This window comes from Mytilus trossulus, chromosome 1 (assembly GCF_036588685.1).
Source record: "Mytilus trossulus isolate FHL-02 chromosome 1, PNRI_Mtr1.1.1.hap1, whole genome shotgun sequence".
Classification (NCBI taxonomy): Eukaryota; Metazoa; Mollusca; class Bivalvia; order Mytilida; family Mytilidae; genus Mytilus; species Mytilus trossulus.
The window spans coordinates 3,682,965-3,700,352 of NC_086373.1; the positions used below are offsets into that span (position 1 = coordinate 3,682,965).

Here is a 17,388-nt window from a genome sequence, read left to right on the forward strand (position 1 = left end):
CCCCTTGTCAGATTTGCTCTAAATGCTTTGTTTTTTTTAGTTATAAGCCAAAAACTGCATTTTACCACTATGTTCTATTTTTATCCGTAGCGGCCATCTTTGTTGGTTTGCCAGGTCAAAAAACACAAATTTTAAACTAAATAGCCTAATAATGATTCTGGCTATGTTTGGTAAAATTTGGCCTAGTAGTTTCAGAGGAGAAGATTTTTGTAAAAGATCATGGAGATTTACGAAAAATGGTTAAAAATTGACTATAAAGGGCAATAACTCCTTAAGGGGTCAACTGACCATTTTGGTCATGTTGACTTATTTCTGAATCTTACTTTGCTGAACATTATTGCTGTTTACAGTTTATCTCCATCTATAATAATATTCAAGATAATAACCAAAAACAGTAAAATTTCCTTAAAATTACCAATTTAGGGGCAGCAACCCAACAATGGGTTGTCTGATTCATCTGAAAATTTCAGGGCAGATAGATCTTGACCTGATGAACAATTTCAACCCGTCAGATTTGCTCTAAATGCTTTGGTTTTTTGAGTTATAAGCCAAAAACTGCATTGTACCCTATGTTCTATTTTTAGCCATGGCGGCCATCTTGGTTGGTTGGCCGGGTCAAAAAACACATGATGATTGTGGCCAAGTTTGGTTTAATTTGGCCCAGTAGTTTCAGAGGAGAAGATTTTTGTAAAAGCTAGCTAAAAATCAAATAATTACACCATTACTAACACGATTTTATATTAATATTCTTGTAATGGTTTACAATACCTTAAATAACACTGTTAATCGCAATTTCATATATTTATTTCTTTAGAAATTTATTTGTGATGTCACTTTTTTTGGCGTTCACACATTCGTCTGACGCACAGTTCATACTTCTATTTTGGTGCTCTGGTATTCTGTTGTAAAAGAAGAGGGACGAACGATACCAAAGGGACAGTCAAACTCATAAATCTAAATCAAACTGACAACGCCATGGCTAAAAATGAAAAAAAAGACAAACAGAAAAACAATAGTACAATTGTAAATTAATGGAAGGTATTTGTTGTTATATTCTGTGGTTTATATGTTATAATGTACTATTATAATATTTATTAAGTATTCCCTGTCTTCAGTGTGATTTCGTTTATTTGTATTGTATTCCTGCGTGTCACGTAATTTTCTCATTTGTGCTTGAATTCTAACATTGCCATATCAGTGACATGTTTGGCTAGTCATAAAGCCAGGTTCAACCCACCATTTTTCTAAGATTTGTCCTGTGTCAAGTCAGAATGACAGTTGCTATCAAAGAGTCAGTTTTATGTATGTTGGCGTTTGTATTTGTAGCAGTTCAGTGTTTCTGATGTTCTGTTGTTTTGCTCTTATAGTTAAAGAGGACAATCTTGTATCAAGGCTTTAAGCTTTGGGATAGATAATATGTGTGAATTTACTCTATGCTCAAGCTAAATTTAAACTCGTTTTAAACAAAAATATAACAATAAAAAAACAAAAACCGGCTCGATCAATGTACACGTGTTGCATTTGTAAATTTAGAAAAATCTGCATATAAATTTTGTGTTACTATACCTTCCTTTTGAAAAGTAATTAATCAAGCTTTGATTTAATCGGCCATCATTTTAGCCTTGAGATAGACAGATGTGCATTTTACTAAATGTCCAATCTGACATTTTAGAGAGAATTGTGTCCAAACAATGAAAATAAATAAACAAACAAAATTTAAACACAGAAAAAAGAACAAAACAACCGATAAAAAAATAGTTCAATCAAACATGAGAGCTAAAAAAAAATGTCGTACACAAATAAAGTATGGTTGTAAATCAGTGTCAATTACTGAATTACTTCAATCAATGTTTTAAAAAATCTTCCAATTTTGATACAGGTTAAAAATATATGAAATGTACAACAGAGGGATCTAAAATGTATAGTCTTATGGTACAGATATTTGCTTGATACAGATGTTTTTTTTAACCAGGATTTCCAGACTAAGTAGGAGTACATCAGTTGAATAAATTGCATTTGTCAATTCAGAAAAAAATCTGTAAATGATTTTTTTGTTACTATACCTTCCTTTTGAATAGTAGTCATTTATAATAAAGAATTAAAGGGGACTATTAACTAACACATAAACAGGTTTCAGAAACATGTACGAATAACTTTTATTGAAAAAAGGAGAAAAGATTATAAACAGTTTCTTATTTGTTCGGTTTGCCCATGTCTGTAATTGCGTTTAAGATTTCAATGAACATTATTTTGGTATAGCTGACTAATTATTAGGTCAAGGATATCTTTACCACACATTGATTAACTGAGCATCTAGTAAGTGTTTACGACTTGTATTTCGGAACAAAGTATAGAAATCGCAAAATTCTTTCCGTGTTAACCTATCGACCCTTTGAATAGACTTATAAAGGTTATTATTAAACACAATAGTAAAATTACGGTAGTACTAAGATTTTTATTTTTCGAATCAGTAAATTGTTGTGTTATGAATTAGGTCGTTAGTTTTCTTGGTTGAATTGTTTCACATTTATCATGTCGGAAAGATAATGTCATGGTTCTTGTTTATAGAAACTCTCTACTCAGGATCTTGTTTTTATATAGAAGAAAAACTCACATGGTTAAAAACTAGAGGCTCTAAAGAGCCTGTGTCGCTCACCTTGGTATATGTGAATTAAACAAAGGAAGCAGACAGTTCATGACAAATTTGTGTTTAGGTGATTGTGATGTGTTTGTACATCTTACTTTACTGAACATTCTTGCTGCTTACAATTATCTCTATCTATAATGAACTTGTCCGTGTAGTTTCAGTGGAAAATGTTAGTAAAAATTAAAAAAAATTCTGAAAATTGTTAACAATTGATTTCTAAATTTACAAATGCAATACGTGTACATTGATCGAGCCGGTTTTTGTTTTTTGATTGTTTTATTTTTGTTTAAAACGAGTTTAAATTTAGCTTGCGCATAGAGTAAATTCACACATATTATCTATCCCAAAGCTTAAAGCCTTGATAAAAGATTGTCCTCTTTAACTATAAGAGCAAAACAACAGAACATCAGAAACACTGATTTTTAGCCATGGCGTTGTCAGTTTGATTTAGATTTATGAGTTTGACTGTCCCTTTGGTATCGTTCGTCACTCTTCTTTTACAACAGAATACCAGAGCACCAAAATAGAAGCAAATATCTGTACCATAAGACTATACATTTTAGATCCCTCTGTTGTACATTTCATATATTTTTAACCTGTATCAGAATTGGAAGATTTTTAAAAACATTGATTGAAGTAATTCAGTAATTGACACTGATTTACAACCATACTTTATTTGTGTACGACATTTTTTTTAGCTCTCATGTTTGATTGAACTATTTTGTATCTGATGTTTTGTTTATTTTCTGCGTTTAAATATTTTTTCTTTATTTATTTTTATTGTTTAGACACAATTCTTTTTAAATTGTCAGGTTGGACATATAGTAAAATGCACATCTGTCTATCTCAAGGCTAAAATGATGGCCGATTAAATCAAAGCTTGATAACAGATTGTCCTCAAATATAGGACACCAATTTGACCAAATAGTTTTATTTTAGATTGAAATGAATGAGATAGAACATCCTTCCTATTAGTTATCAGTTTATGTATCACAGAAGTATTTCATTTAATTGTGAACTTTGAAATCAATAACTGGCTAATATTAAAGTTAAAAGTCTTGTTATTGTTCGCTGAACATTGGCGACTTAGAGTGGTGTCTCTTGGATACTGTAATGAGATTAGATAAAACTGCTAAATAAATTGTGAAATGTACAAAGAGAGTAAATACTGTTCCACTATAATATACATTGTACAAAATATGTCAGTTAAAAAGAAGTAATTACCACCCGAAAACTATTTTATCGAAAACCAACTAATTTTGTTTTAGTTTTGAACGTATATGTTAAACCTCTGCTGTCACGTCAAGTAAACACTAAAAGAACATAATAAACGTGTTTTGATTTATTATTTTTCAAATAAAAGCCAACTATATTTAATGAACATTAAACATTTGCCTATTGGAATTATAAAAGAATGAATTACCTTAGACAAATGTAAATATGAAACGTGTGCTATCATTCTTTTTGTATATTTTTATAATTTCCCTTATCAATAACAAATATGAAGAGAGACAATATGTTCATAACTATTCGTAAACTATGTCTAGAGCTGTACCATCCATCATTGCTTCCTATGACTGCAATTTGAAACATTCATAACTATTTTGAAATAGCAGTCAAATGCAAAAAATGTGTTTGAAGGATGTCAAAATTCAAACGTGTGACATAGTTCACGAAATTCATTCAAGTTTTAGATAAGATCTCACATACCGCTAGTCGGACTGTCCCAGCTAATCTAGGTTGACCATTGATGTGACAGGTTTGAGGATGTGATTATACAACTAGTTTTAGTTATGAAGCAATAAAACGAAGAACTAGTTTTGTCTTTTGTACAGAACTGCGTCACGTTCTTCGTCGATTAATTATTCAAATGTCATTTAAATCTCTCGAATAAATAATGGATGTCTTGACACAAGTCAAAGCATAATAGCCAATACTGAAGACAAAGTTTAAACGTGTTTCTAAATAAACTATTCGAATGTTGTTGGTCAAGTATCGGCCATGTCAGGGTATCTTTTTTTCAATATAAATCTGCTTGGTTTATTTGTTTCACGCTTATTCAATACATTCAAGCATTTGTTTTACTTCAGTATTAACTTCTTAATTAGGACATGTAGCGTATATATAGGCTTCATAAGAATCATTTTACTGGTTAAACTAACACAATGGTTTTTGGTGGTGTGCAAATGCAAAATTACGACTCAATAACATACAAAAAGACATGCCAGGGGCGGATCCAGCCATTTAAAGAAGGGGGGTTCCCAACGCAGGACAAAAGGGGTGGTCAAACTATATGTCCCATTCAAATGCATTTATCGGCAAAAAAGGGGGGTTCAACCCCCGGACACCCCCCCACCCCCCTGGACCCGCAAAGGCATGCAAATATCATATGCAATCCACAAAAAACTGGTTTAGCTTGAGATCAACCCGAGTGTAGATAATTTGTGAATCCTTAACCGATCTCCCGTATTTGGAGGTAAAATATAATGGGATATGGACACAAAGATAAACGGTGGCGAAGTTTGTCTTTTTGGTCAAGCATATAGTCAGAATGGCATATGCATGGTTTCATAGTACTTAAATTGCAGTGCTATTAGATTTTACCAAAATAATTGGTCTTTAATTCTTCAAAAATGTTACAGACAAAACCAGTGAATTCTTATAACAGGAGCATCTTTTGATACTCTTATATGACCCAATAATATCCAGTAACTCTCACATATACTAATCGCAAACCAAACAAATCCAATTGAATTAATATCCCCAGAACTTGTAAATTTGAGTGAACTGTTTATAAAACAGAGACACCTGAAATATAAACAGACAACATTTTATCAATTAATGTCTTACATTGTGTACAAATATTGTGTCCTTGAGCTTACTAATGGTGATAATGATTTCTTCTTTTAACAACTTTTAACAACTTTGAGATATTCATTTAATTTATATAAAAAAATGGTAGTATCACGTTCAGCATCCCTATTGATTATTGTGGTGAACACTTAATTTGAATTAGATATATACCGACTAATGAGAACAAAGCTATTAACATCATCCTTGGTGTCTGTCATTAAGACGTAAAAACATGTACAGTTATTATGTTTTATACCATATGAAGAAAATCATAACGTAAATGCACATTAAAACGGCAAAAGCCTTTGTTGAATATCATTTTTTTTCTCTGTTACTTATTTGGCAAGAGCGAAGAGAGAGAAAATTAAACATCGATAGAAGAGCTAGAAAAACTAGAAAAACTAGATGTGTCAAAGCAACACGAATGGCTCCGTCCCCAAAAGTTGAAAAATCTGCAATTTCAATATAAACACATGTGGACACAAACATGATGGTAGTCTCACATATCAAACATCAGCTCAAAATCTGGAGGCGTATAGAAAAAAAATCTGTATAACTGTGATTTTCAATAATTTATTAAAGTCCAAAGCCCGTAATTTCCGCAAAAATTAGCGGAGCAGAACTAAGCTTAAACTTGACCTGTAACTCATCATGGTTAACTCACCATGGCGAACTCACATACCAAAAATCAACCCAATATCTGAAGGCATTTTGAAAAAAGAGTCTGTATAACTGTGATTTTCAACAATTTCTCAAAGTCCAAAGCGCGTAATTTCGGCAAAAATTAGTGGAGCGGACCGAATCTCAATCTTGATCTGAATCTCATCATGGTCAACTCACATACCAAAAATCAGCCTAATATCTGAAGGCGTTTAGAAAAAAAATCCGTATAGTGGTTTGTTGCGGAATGACGGAATGACGGAATTTCGGAATTACGGAATTTCGGAATGAAGGACAAGGGTAAAACTATATGGCACCGATAACTTTGTTGCGGGGCCATAAAAATGTCATTGAACAAACGTGTTATACACTTGCCTGAATGTATGCGACCAATCCACGAATTTTCGAACATTTTAATAGAAAAAAATATCCTAAAAAATTCATTTATGGGCATTCATGTATGCTAGAAAATATGTGACACAAGTGATAAAAATATTAGTTGGAATTGTCATAAAATCATAAGGTAGTTTTATTAACACAGAGATAAACTTGTTGAATAAATCGTTACGAAATATCCATATGTGCAGGTATCTATTATTTGTTCCTACCTTAGAAACAGTTGTATGAGTAAGGTGCAGTTCGTGGGTTTATACAACTGTTTTATGGAATTTCTAGTATGCGTAGGTGTATTTGAAGCATTCTTATGATTATCTGCAACTGTTAAAGGCGCTACTTGAAGATAAATGAAACGTGATATGTTTTTTTATACATTTAATTTATTATGGTCATAAAATTACTTTATTTTTGTATTCTGTAACACTTTTAATTATAATCCTGTGCAAACCACGTCGTTATGTCAATAGTTTCATGAAATAATAACATTTCTTTGTCGTAACATGGTATAGTTAAAAACGACAACTTTTGCATCTTCCATCTTCGCTAGCCAAGGGTTACGATCCACTCCCGCTCTCTTCATGTAAGAAAACAAAACAAAAACAAACACAAACACAAAAAACAAAAACTAAAAAGTGAACAACGAAAAACAAGTACTGAGAAGTAAGTATAATTTAAAAAAATCAACAACAACGAGAAAACAATGAAATAGGTTGTAATCTGAATTTTAAAAACTCTCATAAACTAAAGAAAACAATAACAAACATTATCCTGACAAAAAATAAAAGATAATGTGGAAATGTATGTTTTCATAATATAACCTTCCACTCCTGAAATAAATTGCCGAGTGTGGTTGCTTCATAGTGTTCTCAACGGAAATTTTTATCAGTCTATAAAGGTATACCTTAAAAGCTGTATTGGACATGTAATATGCATGTACATATATATGTCACTTATGATGTCATTCGTGAAGGTATTGGCAAATTCTTACTATGAACAATCGTTCATGTCAATAACGGAGATTAAGAAATGACCATATATACTACGCATTGATAAAGCAGAATACAAAGTCCAGTGAATAATACATTCTGTCAGGGCGTTTAATAAAAAGCAAACAAACTGACAGAAATAAATTTAAAATTTAATGACCCCTGTAGTTCCGCCCCCGACATCCCTGCCCTACACGCCTTTCTTCTCCTTATCAGCATACCACTGATGTCAGGTAGAAACAATTTCCATTATTGATATCTTAATACAAAAGGAAATAATCATTAGTATTAGCCAGGTTCATATCAGTAGACTTTGGACAATTCTGGTGCTGGATATTTGTTAGATTCAATGTTTGGTGATATTTGTAGTTTTGGATAATTACTAAAATGATTTCGTTAAAATTTGGGATATGGTTATTGCTATTATACGTTCAGGTATTTTATTTTATCATATTTTGGATATTATGAAACATCTTTAAACCATCATTCTTTTCGGTGGTGGCATAGTACAATTACCAGATGAAAGACCTTTTGCGTGAAATAAAATACCCAAAATATAAGAGCAAATAATAAAGAAATAAGAAGAAAAAAGAAAATACAAACGACCGAAGAATTAGTAAAATATCTACCAACATCATCTGGTATATACATGATAAATGTTTTGTTTAAATTTCATATCCCCCTTTTAATGATTGACTGTGAACAGATATACTGTGGTCAACATCTAGCGAGAAATTGTCTCGTTTTCTACGAGCCTTCTTCAACTTGCAGTGTTTTCTCAACTTTTCCTCAATTCGTGAGGAGCATTGACTTTGAAATAATAATAATAAAAACGGCATCAAAAGAGCTTTTGGTTTTGTCGAAACCATTTATCTTAAATTTATTTGACTCTCCTTTTTCATTGTGACGATATTTTCTCTATTCAAAATCACTTGTTTAATATATAATGCTTTCTTCTTTTTTGAATGCAGATAAAAGACACATATTGTAAAGGAAAAATAAGTTTGAAGTTATTAGAATATAATAATCCTACAGGAACTGATGCTAAAGGAGACTGTTGTGATTCACCTGTAAATACTCCTGGTTGTACTATAGGAACATGTGATCATATATTTAAGATATGTTTATTGGACAGTATATCTAAGTAAGTATTTCTTAAACAAACAAACAAAAACAACAACATATATAGCAATCAAAAGTGTTTTGAAAAAAGTCGGGTTTAACCTCTTGTGAAGATGAGCCTTCAAATGATTAGCATGAAAGTCCAGCTATAATTATCTCACTTTTTCAGTTATGTACTAGCAAGGATTTGTATAGTAAGACTGACTTACTTTACAAATCCTTGGTACTAGTCATATCTGTGAAAAATATGCATTTATCTGAAAATAAATAAATAAAGTTACTGCAAACAGAATACGTGACCACAATTAACTTATTTGTGTCTGACCACAACAATGACCGTTCCTTTTCTAAGTGACGAGACGATTACCAAGATAGTGAGGGGTAACTTCAAGTAGTTGTATGTTCATACGGTATTGAAGGAAGTTAGATCTTAACCTCTGGCAAGTGATTTGTCCAAGTATAGAATAAATTTAAATATCATTAAATTGTCAGTATATTTTAAATATTCTACTTCTTTTTTTAGTTGTTGCTGCTGTTAATTCAGAACAACAGCAAATTGTTTTTTCTGTAACTTTCCGAAGACGTTTGTGGTTTCTATCTAAAAAGTAACGCCATGCAGTGGCAGAGTGAAAAGTAAACAAAAATAAGAAAACTTTATTAGTTGCACGAGTTACTCGGCTCACTTTCATTAACTACGTAAACTTTCGGTATTCCGAGGCTAATATATTTTATTTCTAATTACCATTGTTTTGTCTCATATGCGATAACTTTAAAGGCACATGAGTTAAAAACGATAGAATTTGTAAACGATTTACCAAAATGACGTTTCGCATGTTCATGCTATTTTCAAAAATATAATACTGAGAAGTATGGGTCATGGACAGTTTTTGTTTAAGCTACATACTAGCGTGATTTGATTTTGATTGTTTGGTGTTTTAATGCCACTTTTAAGCACATGCACTTGTCTTAGAATAAAAAAATCCTAAATACCTTAATATAACACTGTTATAATAAGATATATAGGATTTTTTGTATTCTGAGATAAGTGCCTATGCTTTTAAGCCCCATCGCATTTAGGCTATTTCGTGGCGCCCGATTTTTAATGCGTTATGGTGGATGAAGCCGGAGTGCCCGGAAATAACCATCGACCTTCGATAGAAAAACAGACAATCCTAGTCAATTAAGATTGAAGTCGAGTGCACCCGCTCGAGCGGGGTTCGAATTCATAACCTCACAGTGTTTTAGCTTAGACTACTCGGCCACCGAGGCCCCTAGCTACATAGTGTGCAAAACTGACAAATTTTGTTATATTATACTTAGAAACACTGCCTCACATATTTAAGTGAAGTGTTTTTATCTTCTTATGATAAAAACTATCAATAGTATTCAGTCCCCCTCCCCCTTTTCCCGAAATTTTCTGCTTTATATTTCAACATAATATGTTATGTCCTATACATTTCAACCGAATTAATTCTTTAAAGAAATAATAGATTTACACTGTCAGAATACTGGCTGATAAAATGTATGTACTACCGTCTACGTGACGAAACGGAATACTTTAAAAATAGATAGATAGTTTTCGTAAACAATGTCATGTTTGTTCCAGCACCGTTTTATTTAATCTAACTTTCCCGCCAAATGTCATCGTAGCTTTTTTGGCATGTAGGCCAGTCAATATAAACAAGGATTTGTATAGTAAGACTACATTTGTATAAAATAGTGTTTAAACAAATGAATTATAGATTAAGTACGATTTTTTTTATTTAGGGGATTAGCCGAGGTTATTGAATACCGGCTGTGTAACAAAATAAAAAAATAATACATTACATACATTTCAACTTCTAAACAAGATTCATAAAGTTGTAATGTATCCAAACCCTCCCCCTTTTTCTGAAACAATAGCATGACATCACAACATAGAAAAACACACGATAAAATATCAATTGGCAGACTTAACTCAATCAAAAAATTTACACAATGAACGAATAAATTTGATCTTCGATATCTGATTGCAAATGCACAGTTAATTAAATATTAGAGACTAACATCCAAGATCAAAAAGCAAACAAACAAGTTCAAACAAAGCCATGGCAAGACACCACTGAGAAATATTTAACCCTTGGAAAATATTGATCAATATTCACTCTAGAGAAAACCCGTTTTTCAAAAAAATAATTTAAATGAGGGGGGATAGGACCTTTATCGGGACTCTGGGAATGGGTGTTTTTAAGCTCGGGATTTCGGGATTGACCCTTTAGGGATGCGTGAATTCTTTTTTCGAATTTTGGGACCTTGGGATTTTGTATTTTTAAGTCTGGGATTTCGGGATCAGGACCCCTCCTACCCCCCTCTTAAATATAGGACTTTATTAGTCTCCTACAGACAATATCTAAGGGAACTTTAGGTTTGCACCCTGTTTATCCATCAGTCTGGTAAATAAATTTCAGACCATTTTTCTTTATCTTTGAAGATATTGGTTTGATTAGTATTTAGTTTTTTCCTGACAAGTTACAAATTAAGTTTGAATTTTGTTCCAGGCTGATTATTTTGTACAGAGTTATGGTTCTTGTATTTATAGAAGACTCACTCGAATAACCGTTTACACTGTTTTGTCATTTTGTCATGCTAAAAGATATTGACTTGATATTTGTTATATAGTTTACATCATGACAAGTTATACATCAAGTTACCATTTTGTTCCAGAACAATGAATCTGTGTTCCATATCTTTACAGTTCTAGAGTTATGCCCCTTCACAACTGGAAATATTGCTGTAAATTTGATAACTTATTACTAAAAGGAATTAAGTTAACAACCTCATAGTACTATACATATCTTCAATTTCTTACCAATAAGTGTAAAACAATGGTGCATTCATATCTACATGTATATATGCTATTTAAAGAATGCCTTAAAAGGGTAGTCCCCTGCACAAAGAGTGCCCTTTAAATACAGCCAATCTCGCTAATAGTGCCCTCTGAGAAAAAATTACCCTACCTTTTTCAAAACCTGAGGAAACAATTTTTATCATGTACATTGTTTTGTTTTTATATTTCAGTTCAAATACCAGTAATTGTTTACAGACTACTGAAGTTACAACTTCAGATCAAAATGTTGTCAAGTTTGACAAGAACCAACAAAATGTACAGTTTGTATTTGATACTTGGCAGGTATGACATGTTTAATGTTCTTTTAAAAAATTAAGTATTCTGCAAAAGATTGCACATCAGCACAATATTATATAAAAGTATGAAAAATATATGCATGCCTTTAACAATACTGTGGGCAATTAACAAAATCACATTGCAAACAATGTTCACAACATCAATTTTTATTGCTAAAATGGTCTATTATTAAACATTACATTTTACTAAAACTTGTAATTAGATGTTGGAATGATTAGTCCAATATCTTTCAGTAGGTGCTGGTCTGTATTCATATATTTTTAGGCAGTTAAGCTGCCTTATGCGAGCACCCTGGATTTGTGTTCTACCCAATACATGCTGAAATACATGCCATTGTTATCATCTAGCTGGCTACTATATTATTTATAACTTATTGGACAGTTTTTTCATACTTTTCATTCTGGATTACAAAAAATATGACCAGAAAAACCTTAAATGATCGTCGATTTTCCCAAAAGATTTGAAGTTGCACATAGGAAGTAGAGCACATTAGGATTCCTTGTGTAGTTTATTATCCCCTGAGCTTTTGGCTAAGATGTCAAAGAACAAATGTATGAAATATTTAATCGCCGAAAATCTCTAAAGACAAGTAGTTAAGATTTCCCAAATTGCAAAAGTCGTAGGAATACTGTTTGTCATCAATACGTAGTCAACTACGTCAGTAGTCTATAAAAATAAGTTCAACTGATCACGCTGTTGGCGGCAATTTTTAATTAGAAGACGAAATTTTCATATCTTTTCAATTTGGACGCAGGGGTTCAAATTAATGGTTGTTCGAGGCCTACGACCTTCCACTTTTGCAGTCGGACTTTCTACTTGGTTACTAGCTACGCCCGATATGCGGACGAACCTTGAAAGAAAATAAAAAAATAACTTTGCAAATATTTTTACCAAAGTTTCCTAATAAACCATCTCATACTTATTTTCATCATTACTATTCATGACAGTGATATTCAATTTGTTCAACCGCCAGCTTTATACAGAAAATCGCCGATAAATAATGTGTAAATCCGAGTAAAATCGTATCTCATTATCTGTCACAAACAACATTAGAAACAAAATGGCTGCCGCGAGATTACTATATTGGATCCGATTCTAGAAGAGGATAAGGGTAATCCCGGGTTTTGGCTATAAAGCTAAAAAACTCCAGACAGGTGACAAAATACATCTATGCATGGTAAATAAATATAAACACTAGAATTGAAAACCAAAAGATATATGTAAAAGAAAGAAAAAGGAGAAAATATTTTGTACACAAATTTTAATGTCAAAATCCAATACAATGTGACAGCTAGGAACAGTTTATCTAACAATATATATGTTCCTGATAACAGTTTAATTTTTTTTATAAATGATAAATGTTGGTAATGCATGTTAAATGCTTTTCAAGTTAAACATATTACTGCAATTTCAAGGGGTATGTTTTCTTCTTCTCAATTTTGATAGGTCAGTTAAAATAGCTAGAAGTTTCTTATATAAAAAAAGTGGTATGATTGCCAATGAGACAACTATCCACAAGAGACCAAAATGACCAAAACTTGGTAACGGTCAAGATCCCCACCCCTAAACCATATATATTCATGTATGGGACAATATAACACATCATATAGAATATAGGTGGAGTTCGTGGGGCCACTCTACCACTTTCTTTTACAGAATTTATAACGGTTGAGATCCACAATCTTAAATAATATATATTTATGTATGGGACAATATTACAAATCAAGTGAATTATAAGGGGGTCCCTATGGTCACTGTACACCCTCCTGTTTGAGAACTTGGAAAAATTTGAGATCATTACCCCATAACCATATGTACTCATGTATAAGACTATATAACAAATCAAATGAAATATAGGGGAAGTCCCTGTGGTCACCTTACCCCTCATGTTTAAGAAATTTGAAACAGTTGGGATCCCTAACTCTAAATTAAATGAAATATAGGGGGAGTCCCTGCAGTCACCTGATTGGAAACAGTCGAGATCCCCACCTTTAAATTAAACCATATATGTTCATGTAAGAGAATTAATCAAATGAAATATAGGGAGAGTCCTTAGGGTCACCCTACCCACTCCTGTTTGATAACTTAGAAACAGATGAGATCCCCACCCCTCAACCGTATATATTCATGTATTGGACAATATAACAAATCAAATGAAATATAGGGGAAGTCACTGGGGTCCCCCACCCCCTCCTGTTTGAAAAATTGATAACGGTCCAGATCCCCACCCATAAACCATATATATTCATGTATGGGACAATATAAAAAATCAAATGAAAAATAGGGGTAGTCCCTAGGGTCACCCCACACCCTCTTGTGTGTGTCTTGAGAACTTGTAAAAGATTGAGATACCAATGCCTAAACCAGATTCATTCCTGTTTGTCATTTCAAAAAAGATTGAATGACATACAAGGTCAATCTCATAGGCGACACATATGCATATCACTTTGCTAGACCCTAACACCTGTCATTTTATTCCAAAAGTAGACATCATGAAGGTGGAAGTCATTTGGTGGAAGTCATTTACATTTACTATGGACAGGTCAGTCAGAACTCACCATTGATCCCTGTAGTAGTAAACATTTGTCTGATTTGTGTCTCATAACTTTTGTACTGTACAACCCAAACTCAGTTTTCTTTCCAGGGAAGCAAGTCCATTCATACTTTAACAAGCTCTTACTAAAGTCAACTTGAACTACTAACAGTCAACTAATACGAACAATTACAATCAACTAGAAGAACTGCAATCATTGCAAATTTGTACCACTGCTGACTCATGAAAGACACATGACCATTTGTGGTCATGTGCGTTGCTATTGAAAACCTTGATAAAATATGAATTATTTGCCTTAATGATTAATTCATTAAATGAACACAAATGTACAATTATATATGAATGTTGAATGTTTGTTCTTTTAAATCTTTAAAAAAAGTTGAAGCAACATTGCCAGTTTTCATAATTATGTTTGCCTTGGTTTTTGGTTAACTGCCTACAGTGCTTACAGCGCTTTGATTATTTTACTTTCCACCCACCTTGGAATCCATGTCTTATATACATTAACTCCAAATCTGACCTACACATGTATACATGTAGCTGAAGACTATACTTTGACCTATATTATGGTTTGCTGTTACAAATCTTGACTTGGATGAAGAGTTGTCTCATTGGAACTCATACCACATCTTCCTATATCTATGTTCAAAATGTACCTACATCAGGAGTTCTGACAAAAAGTAAACAAGAGTGCTCTTCCTGTGCTGATCTTTAATGCGTGATCTTTTATCACATAAAAATTAATTACACAACTATTTAACCTAGATTAAGGTTGTTTGACCTATGATGAGTTTATTGACATGACTAATATGTAGGAATGAAGGGTACTAGATGCATACTATGTTTTTTTTTTCTTTAAATAGTTTTTATTACCTACAAGTTTTTGGGATAAATTAGGACTTTTTACAAGTCTTGACATTCAAAATTTGTCTCTTTTTAAATTAATGGTCTTGATAATTTAAAATTTGTCTCTCTTTAATGGTCTTTGCAATTTAAAATCATGTGTCCATCTTTGGTTGTTGAAATGAGTAATAGTCTTAGATGGATATATCAGTGTAAAATTGAATAAACAAAAATATGTATTAAAACTTTAAAAATTATCTGTTAGTTTTAACAATAGACGTCAAATGAATAATGACAAATGTTATTAATATGGTGATATCATCATGTATCTTGGGTATTTGTAACATATTTATAATAATGATATGACAAAATATAGAAACACTCCTCACAAAGTTCTAAGGACCAGGAAAATCCTAAGAATTTGTCAAGTTCTGACAGTAATTGATTCTTTGAACTTTTATTAAGAAAGAAAGATTAGAATTTCAAAACTTAAGTAAACACTGCATGAACCATTTAAACCACACCTTAAATCAATTTTGAATTTTTTTCTTATTGAAAGATTTCTTATCAATTCCTTTTAAATCCAAGTCCTGCATTTTGTTGGACAGTAGTTTAATGTAATATTCCTAATAGTTTGACATCATAAATTCTTTGGTAACGTAAGAATAACTGATCGTCATGAGTGAAATACTTTATCTCTGTAATCTTTATAGGTTCTTTGTAGGAGGTAATTTCATTGTATTGTTTCTATATTGACAAAAGTTCATTTAATTTTTTTTAATTCAATTTTATTTGTCATCAAAATTCTGCCCACATTCACAGTAGGACTAATTACTTACAGAAAAAATATACTTTTGAAACACAATAAAAAGTGTATTTGTCTTTCCCAACGTGAAGTTTTTTTCTTGTTTTAAATGAAATTTCTGTAAGGAAATTATTTCACAAAGTATAATTCTCCTATTTACTTAGATGACTCAATGTTCATTTTAGTCTAAATTGCATGCTTATGTCAGTCATAGATTTAAAAAAAAATATACCCATGAGGTACATTGAACCAACTTTTATTTTTCATAAGATACAAAGTTATAGTATTAAGAACCAGTTACAAATCTAATAAAGTTTTTCAACAGGTGTTTTCTAATACATGTTATGAAAGCTTTTACACGTGTTTAGAATTTAATATATTCTAAGTAAGATAATATTTTAGTATTGTCTATGGTCCTTCAGTGGTTTTGAAATAATAAAGCATAAAGTTAAGGAGGGTATTCTTTGATGGTATTAGTTTTAAAAGATTTCAAAATTTGATTATATGCCAAATTATTCATAGTATTGACTCAAGTCTTGTGTTTCTGAATTTTGAAGTTACATTTTAGTTTTCCCTTGTGAAGTAGATGAAATATTAAACACCAAGTATAAAATTAGAAGAGCTGTTCTGGTCATTAAGACAAACACTATTATACATGTACATTATTAAGTTAGTTCTTGCATGCTATATACTGTGAAAGTACTTTAATTCGTGGGTATCAATTTTCGTGGTTCGAGCAATATTTACATGTTCGTGGGTTTTTATATTCGTGGATTTTAGTTTTCTTAAAAAAAAAAATTGAAAAATTAAAACCTTTAGACACGAAGGTTACAAATAGTCTGGATTGAAGGAAATTGCAAAGTAAACATTGAACGTGTAAATCCTAGTGACAACACTAATTAACCAAAGATAAAGTGATCAACAGATTAAAGACCATGCAAGGTGTTAATTAGGCCATAAACATGTCACCTAAAGAAAAAAAGCAACAGAAACAAATGCTATAAATGTATCTTAAAATGTCAAATGATTTGTATCATAATCAAGCCCAGCATGTAATTATTATTTCCCACGTGTACGAAAACTATGAGGATATAAAATGAACACTTTATCAATCATACTAGCATATCAATACCGGAAATCTTACTTTCATCATCAAAAATATTTTTTTATGAGAATTAAAAGATCAAAAGTTGTACAGTTTAGGTTATTTAAGATTAAATGTGTATAATCTTGCATGCAGGCGTAGTTCTGTGACTGCTATTACCGGTAAAGTATTCTCCGATTTGGCGTTATTCAATACATTCTTTAGATTATATCAATAGTCAAACCTACATGGGG

General features: G+C 31.8%; 1 protein-coding gene across 1 annotated transcript in view; it reads left to right on the forward strand.

Moving 5' to 3' along the window:
• Positions 1 to 7,841: 7,841 nt before the first annotated feature.
• Positions 7,842 to 17,388, forward strand: part of LOC134699009 (uncharacterized) — a 61,117-nt gene continuing 51,570 nt past the window's right edge. The window contains exons 1-3 of the mRNA XM_063560704.1: positions 7,842 to 7,977; positions 8,514 to 8,686; positions 11,722 to 11,833. Coding sequence (XP_063416774.1) covers positions 7,930 to 7,977; positions 8,514 to 8,686; positions 11,722 to 11,833 — 333 coding nt within the window. The 5' untranslated portion in view covers positions 7,842 to 7,929. The remainder of the gene's footprint in view (positions 7,978 to 8,513; positions 8,687 to 11,721; positions 11,834 to 17,388) is intronic.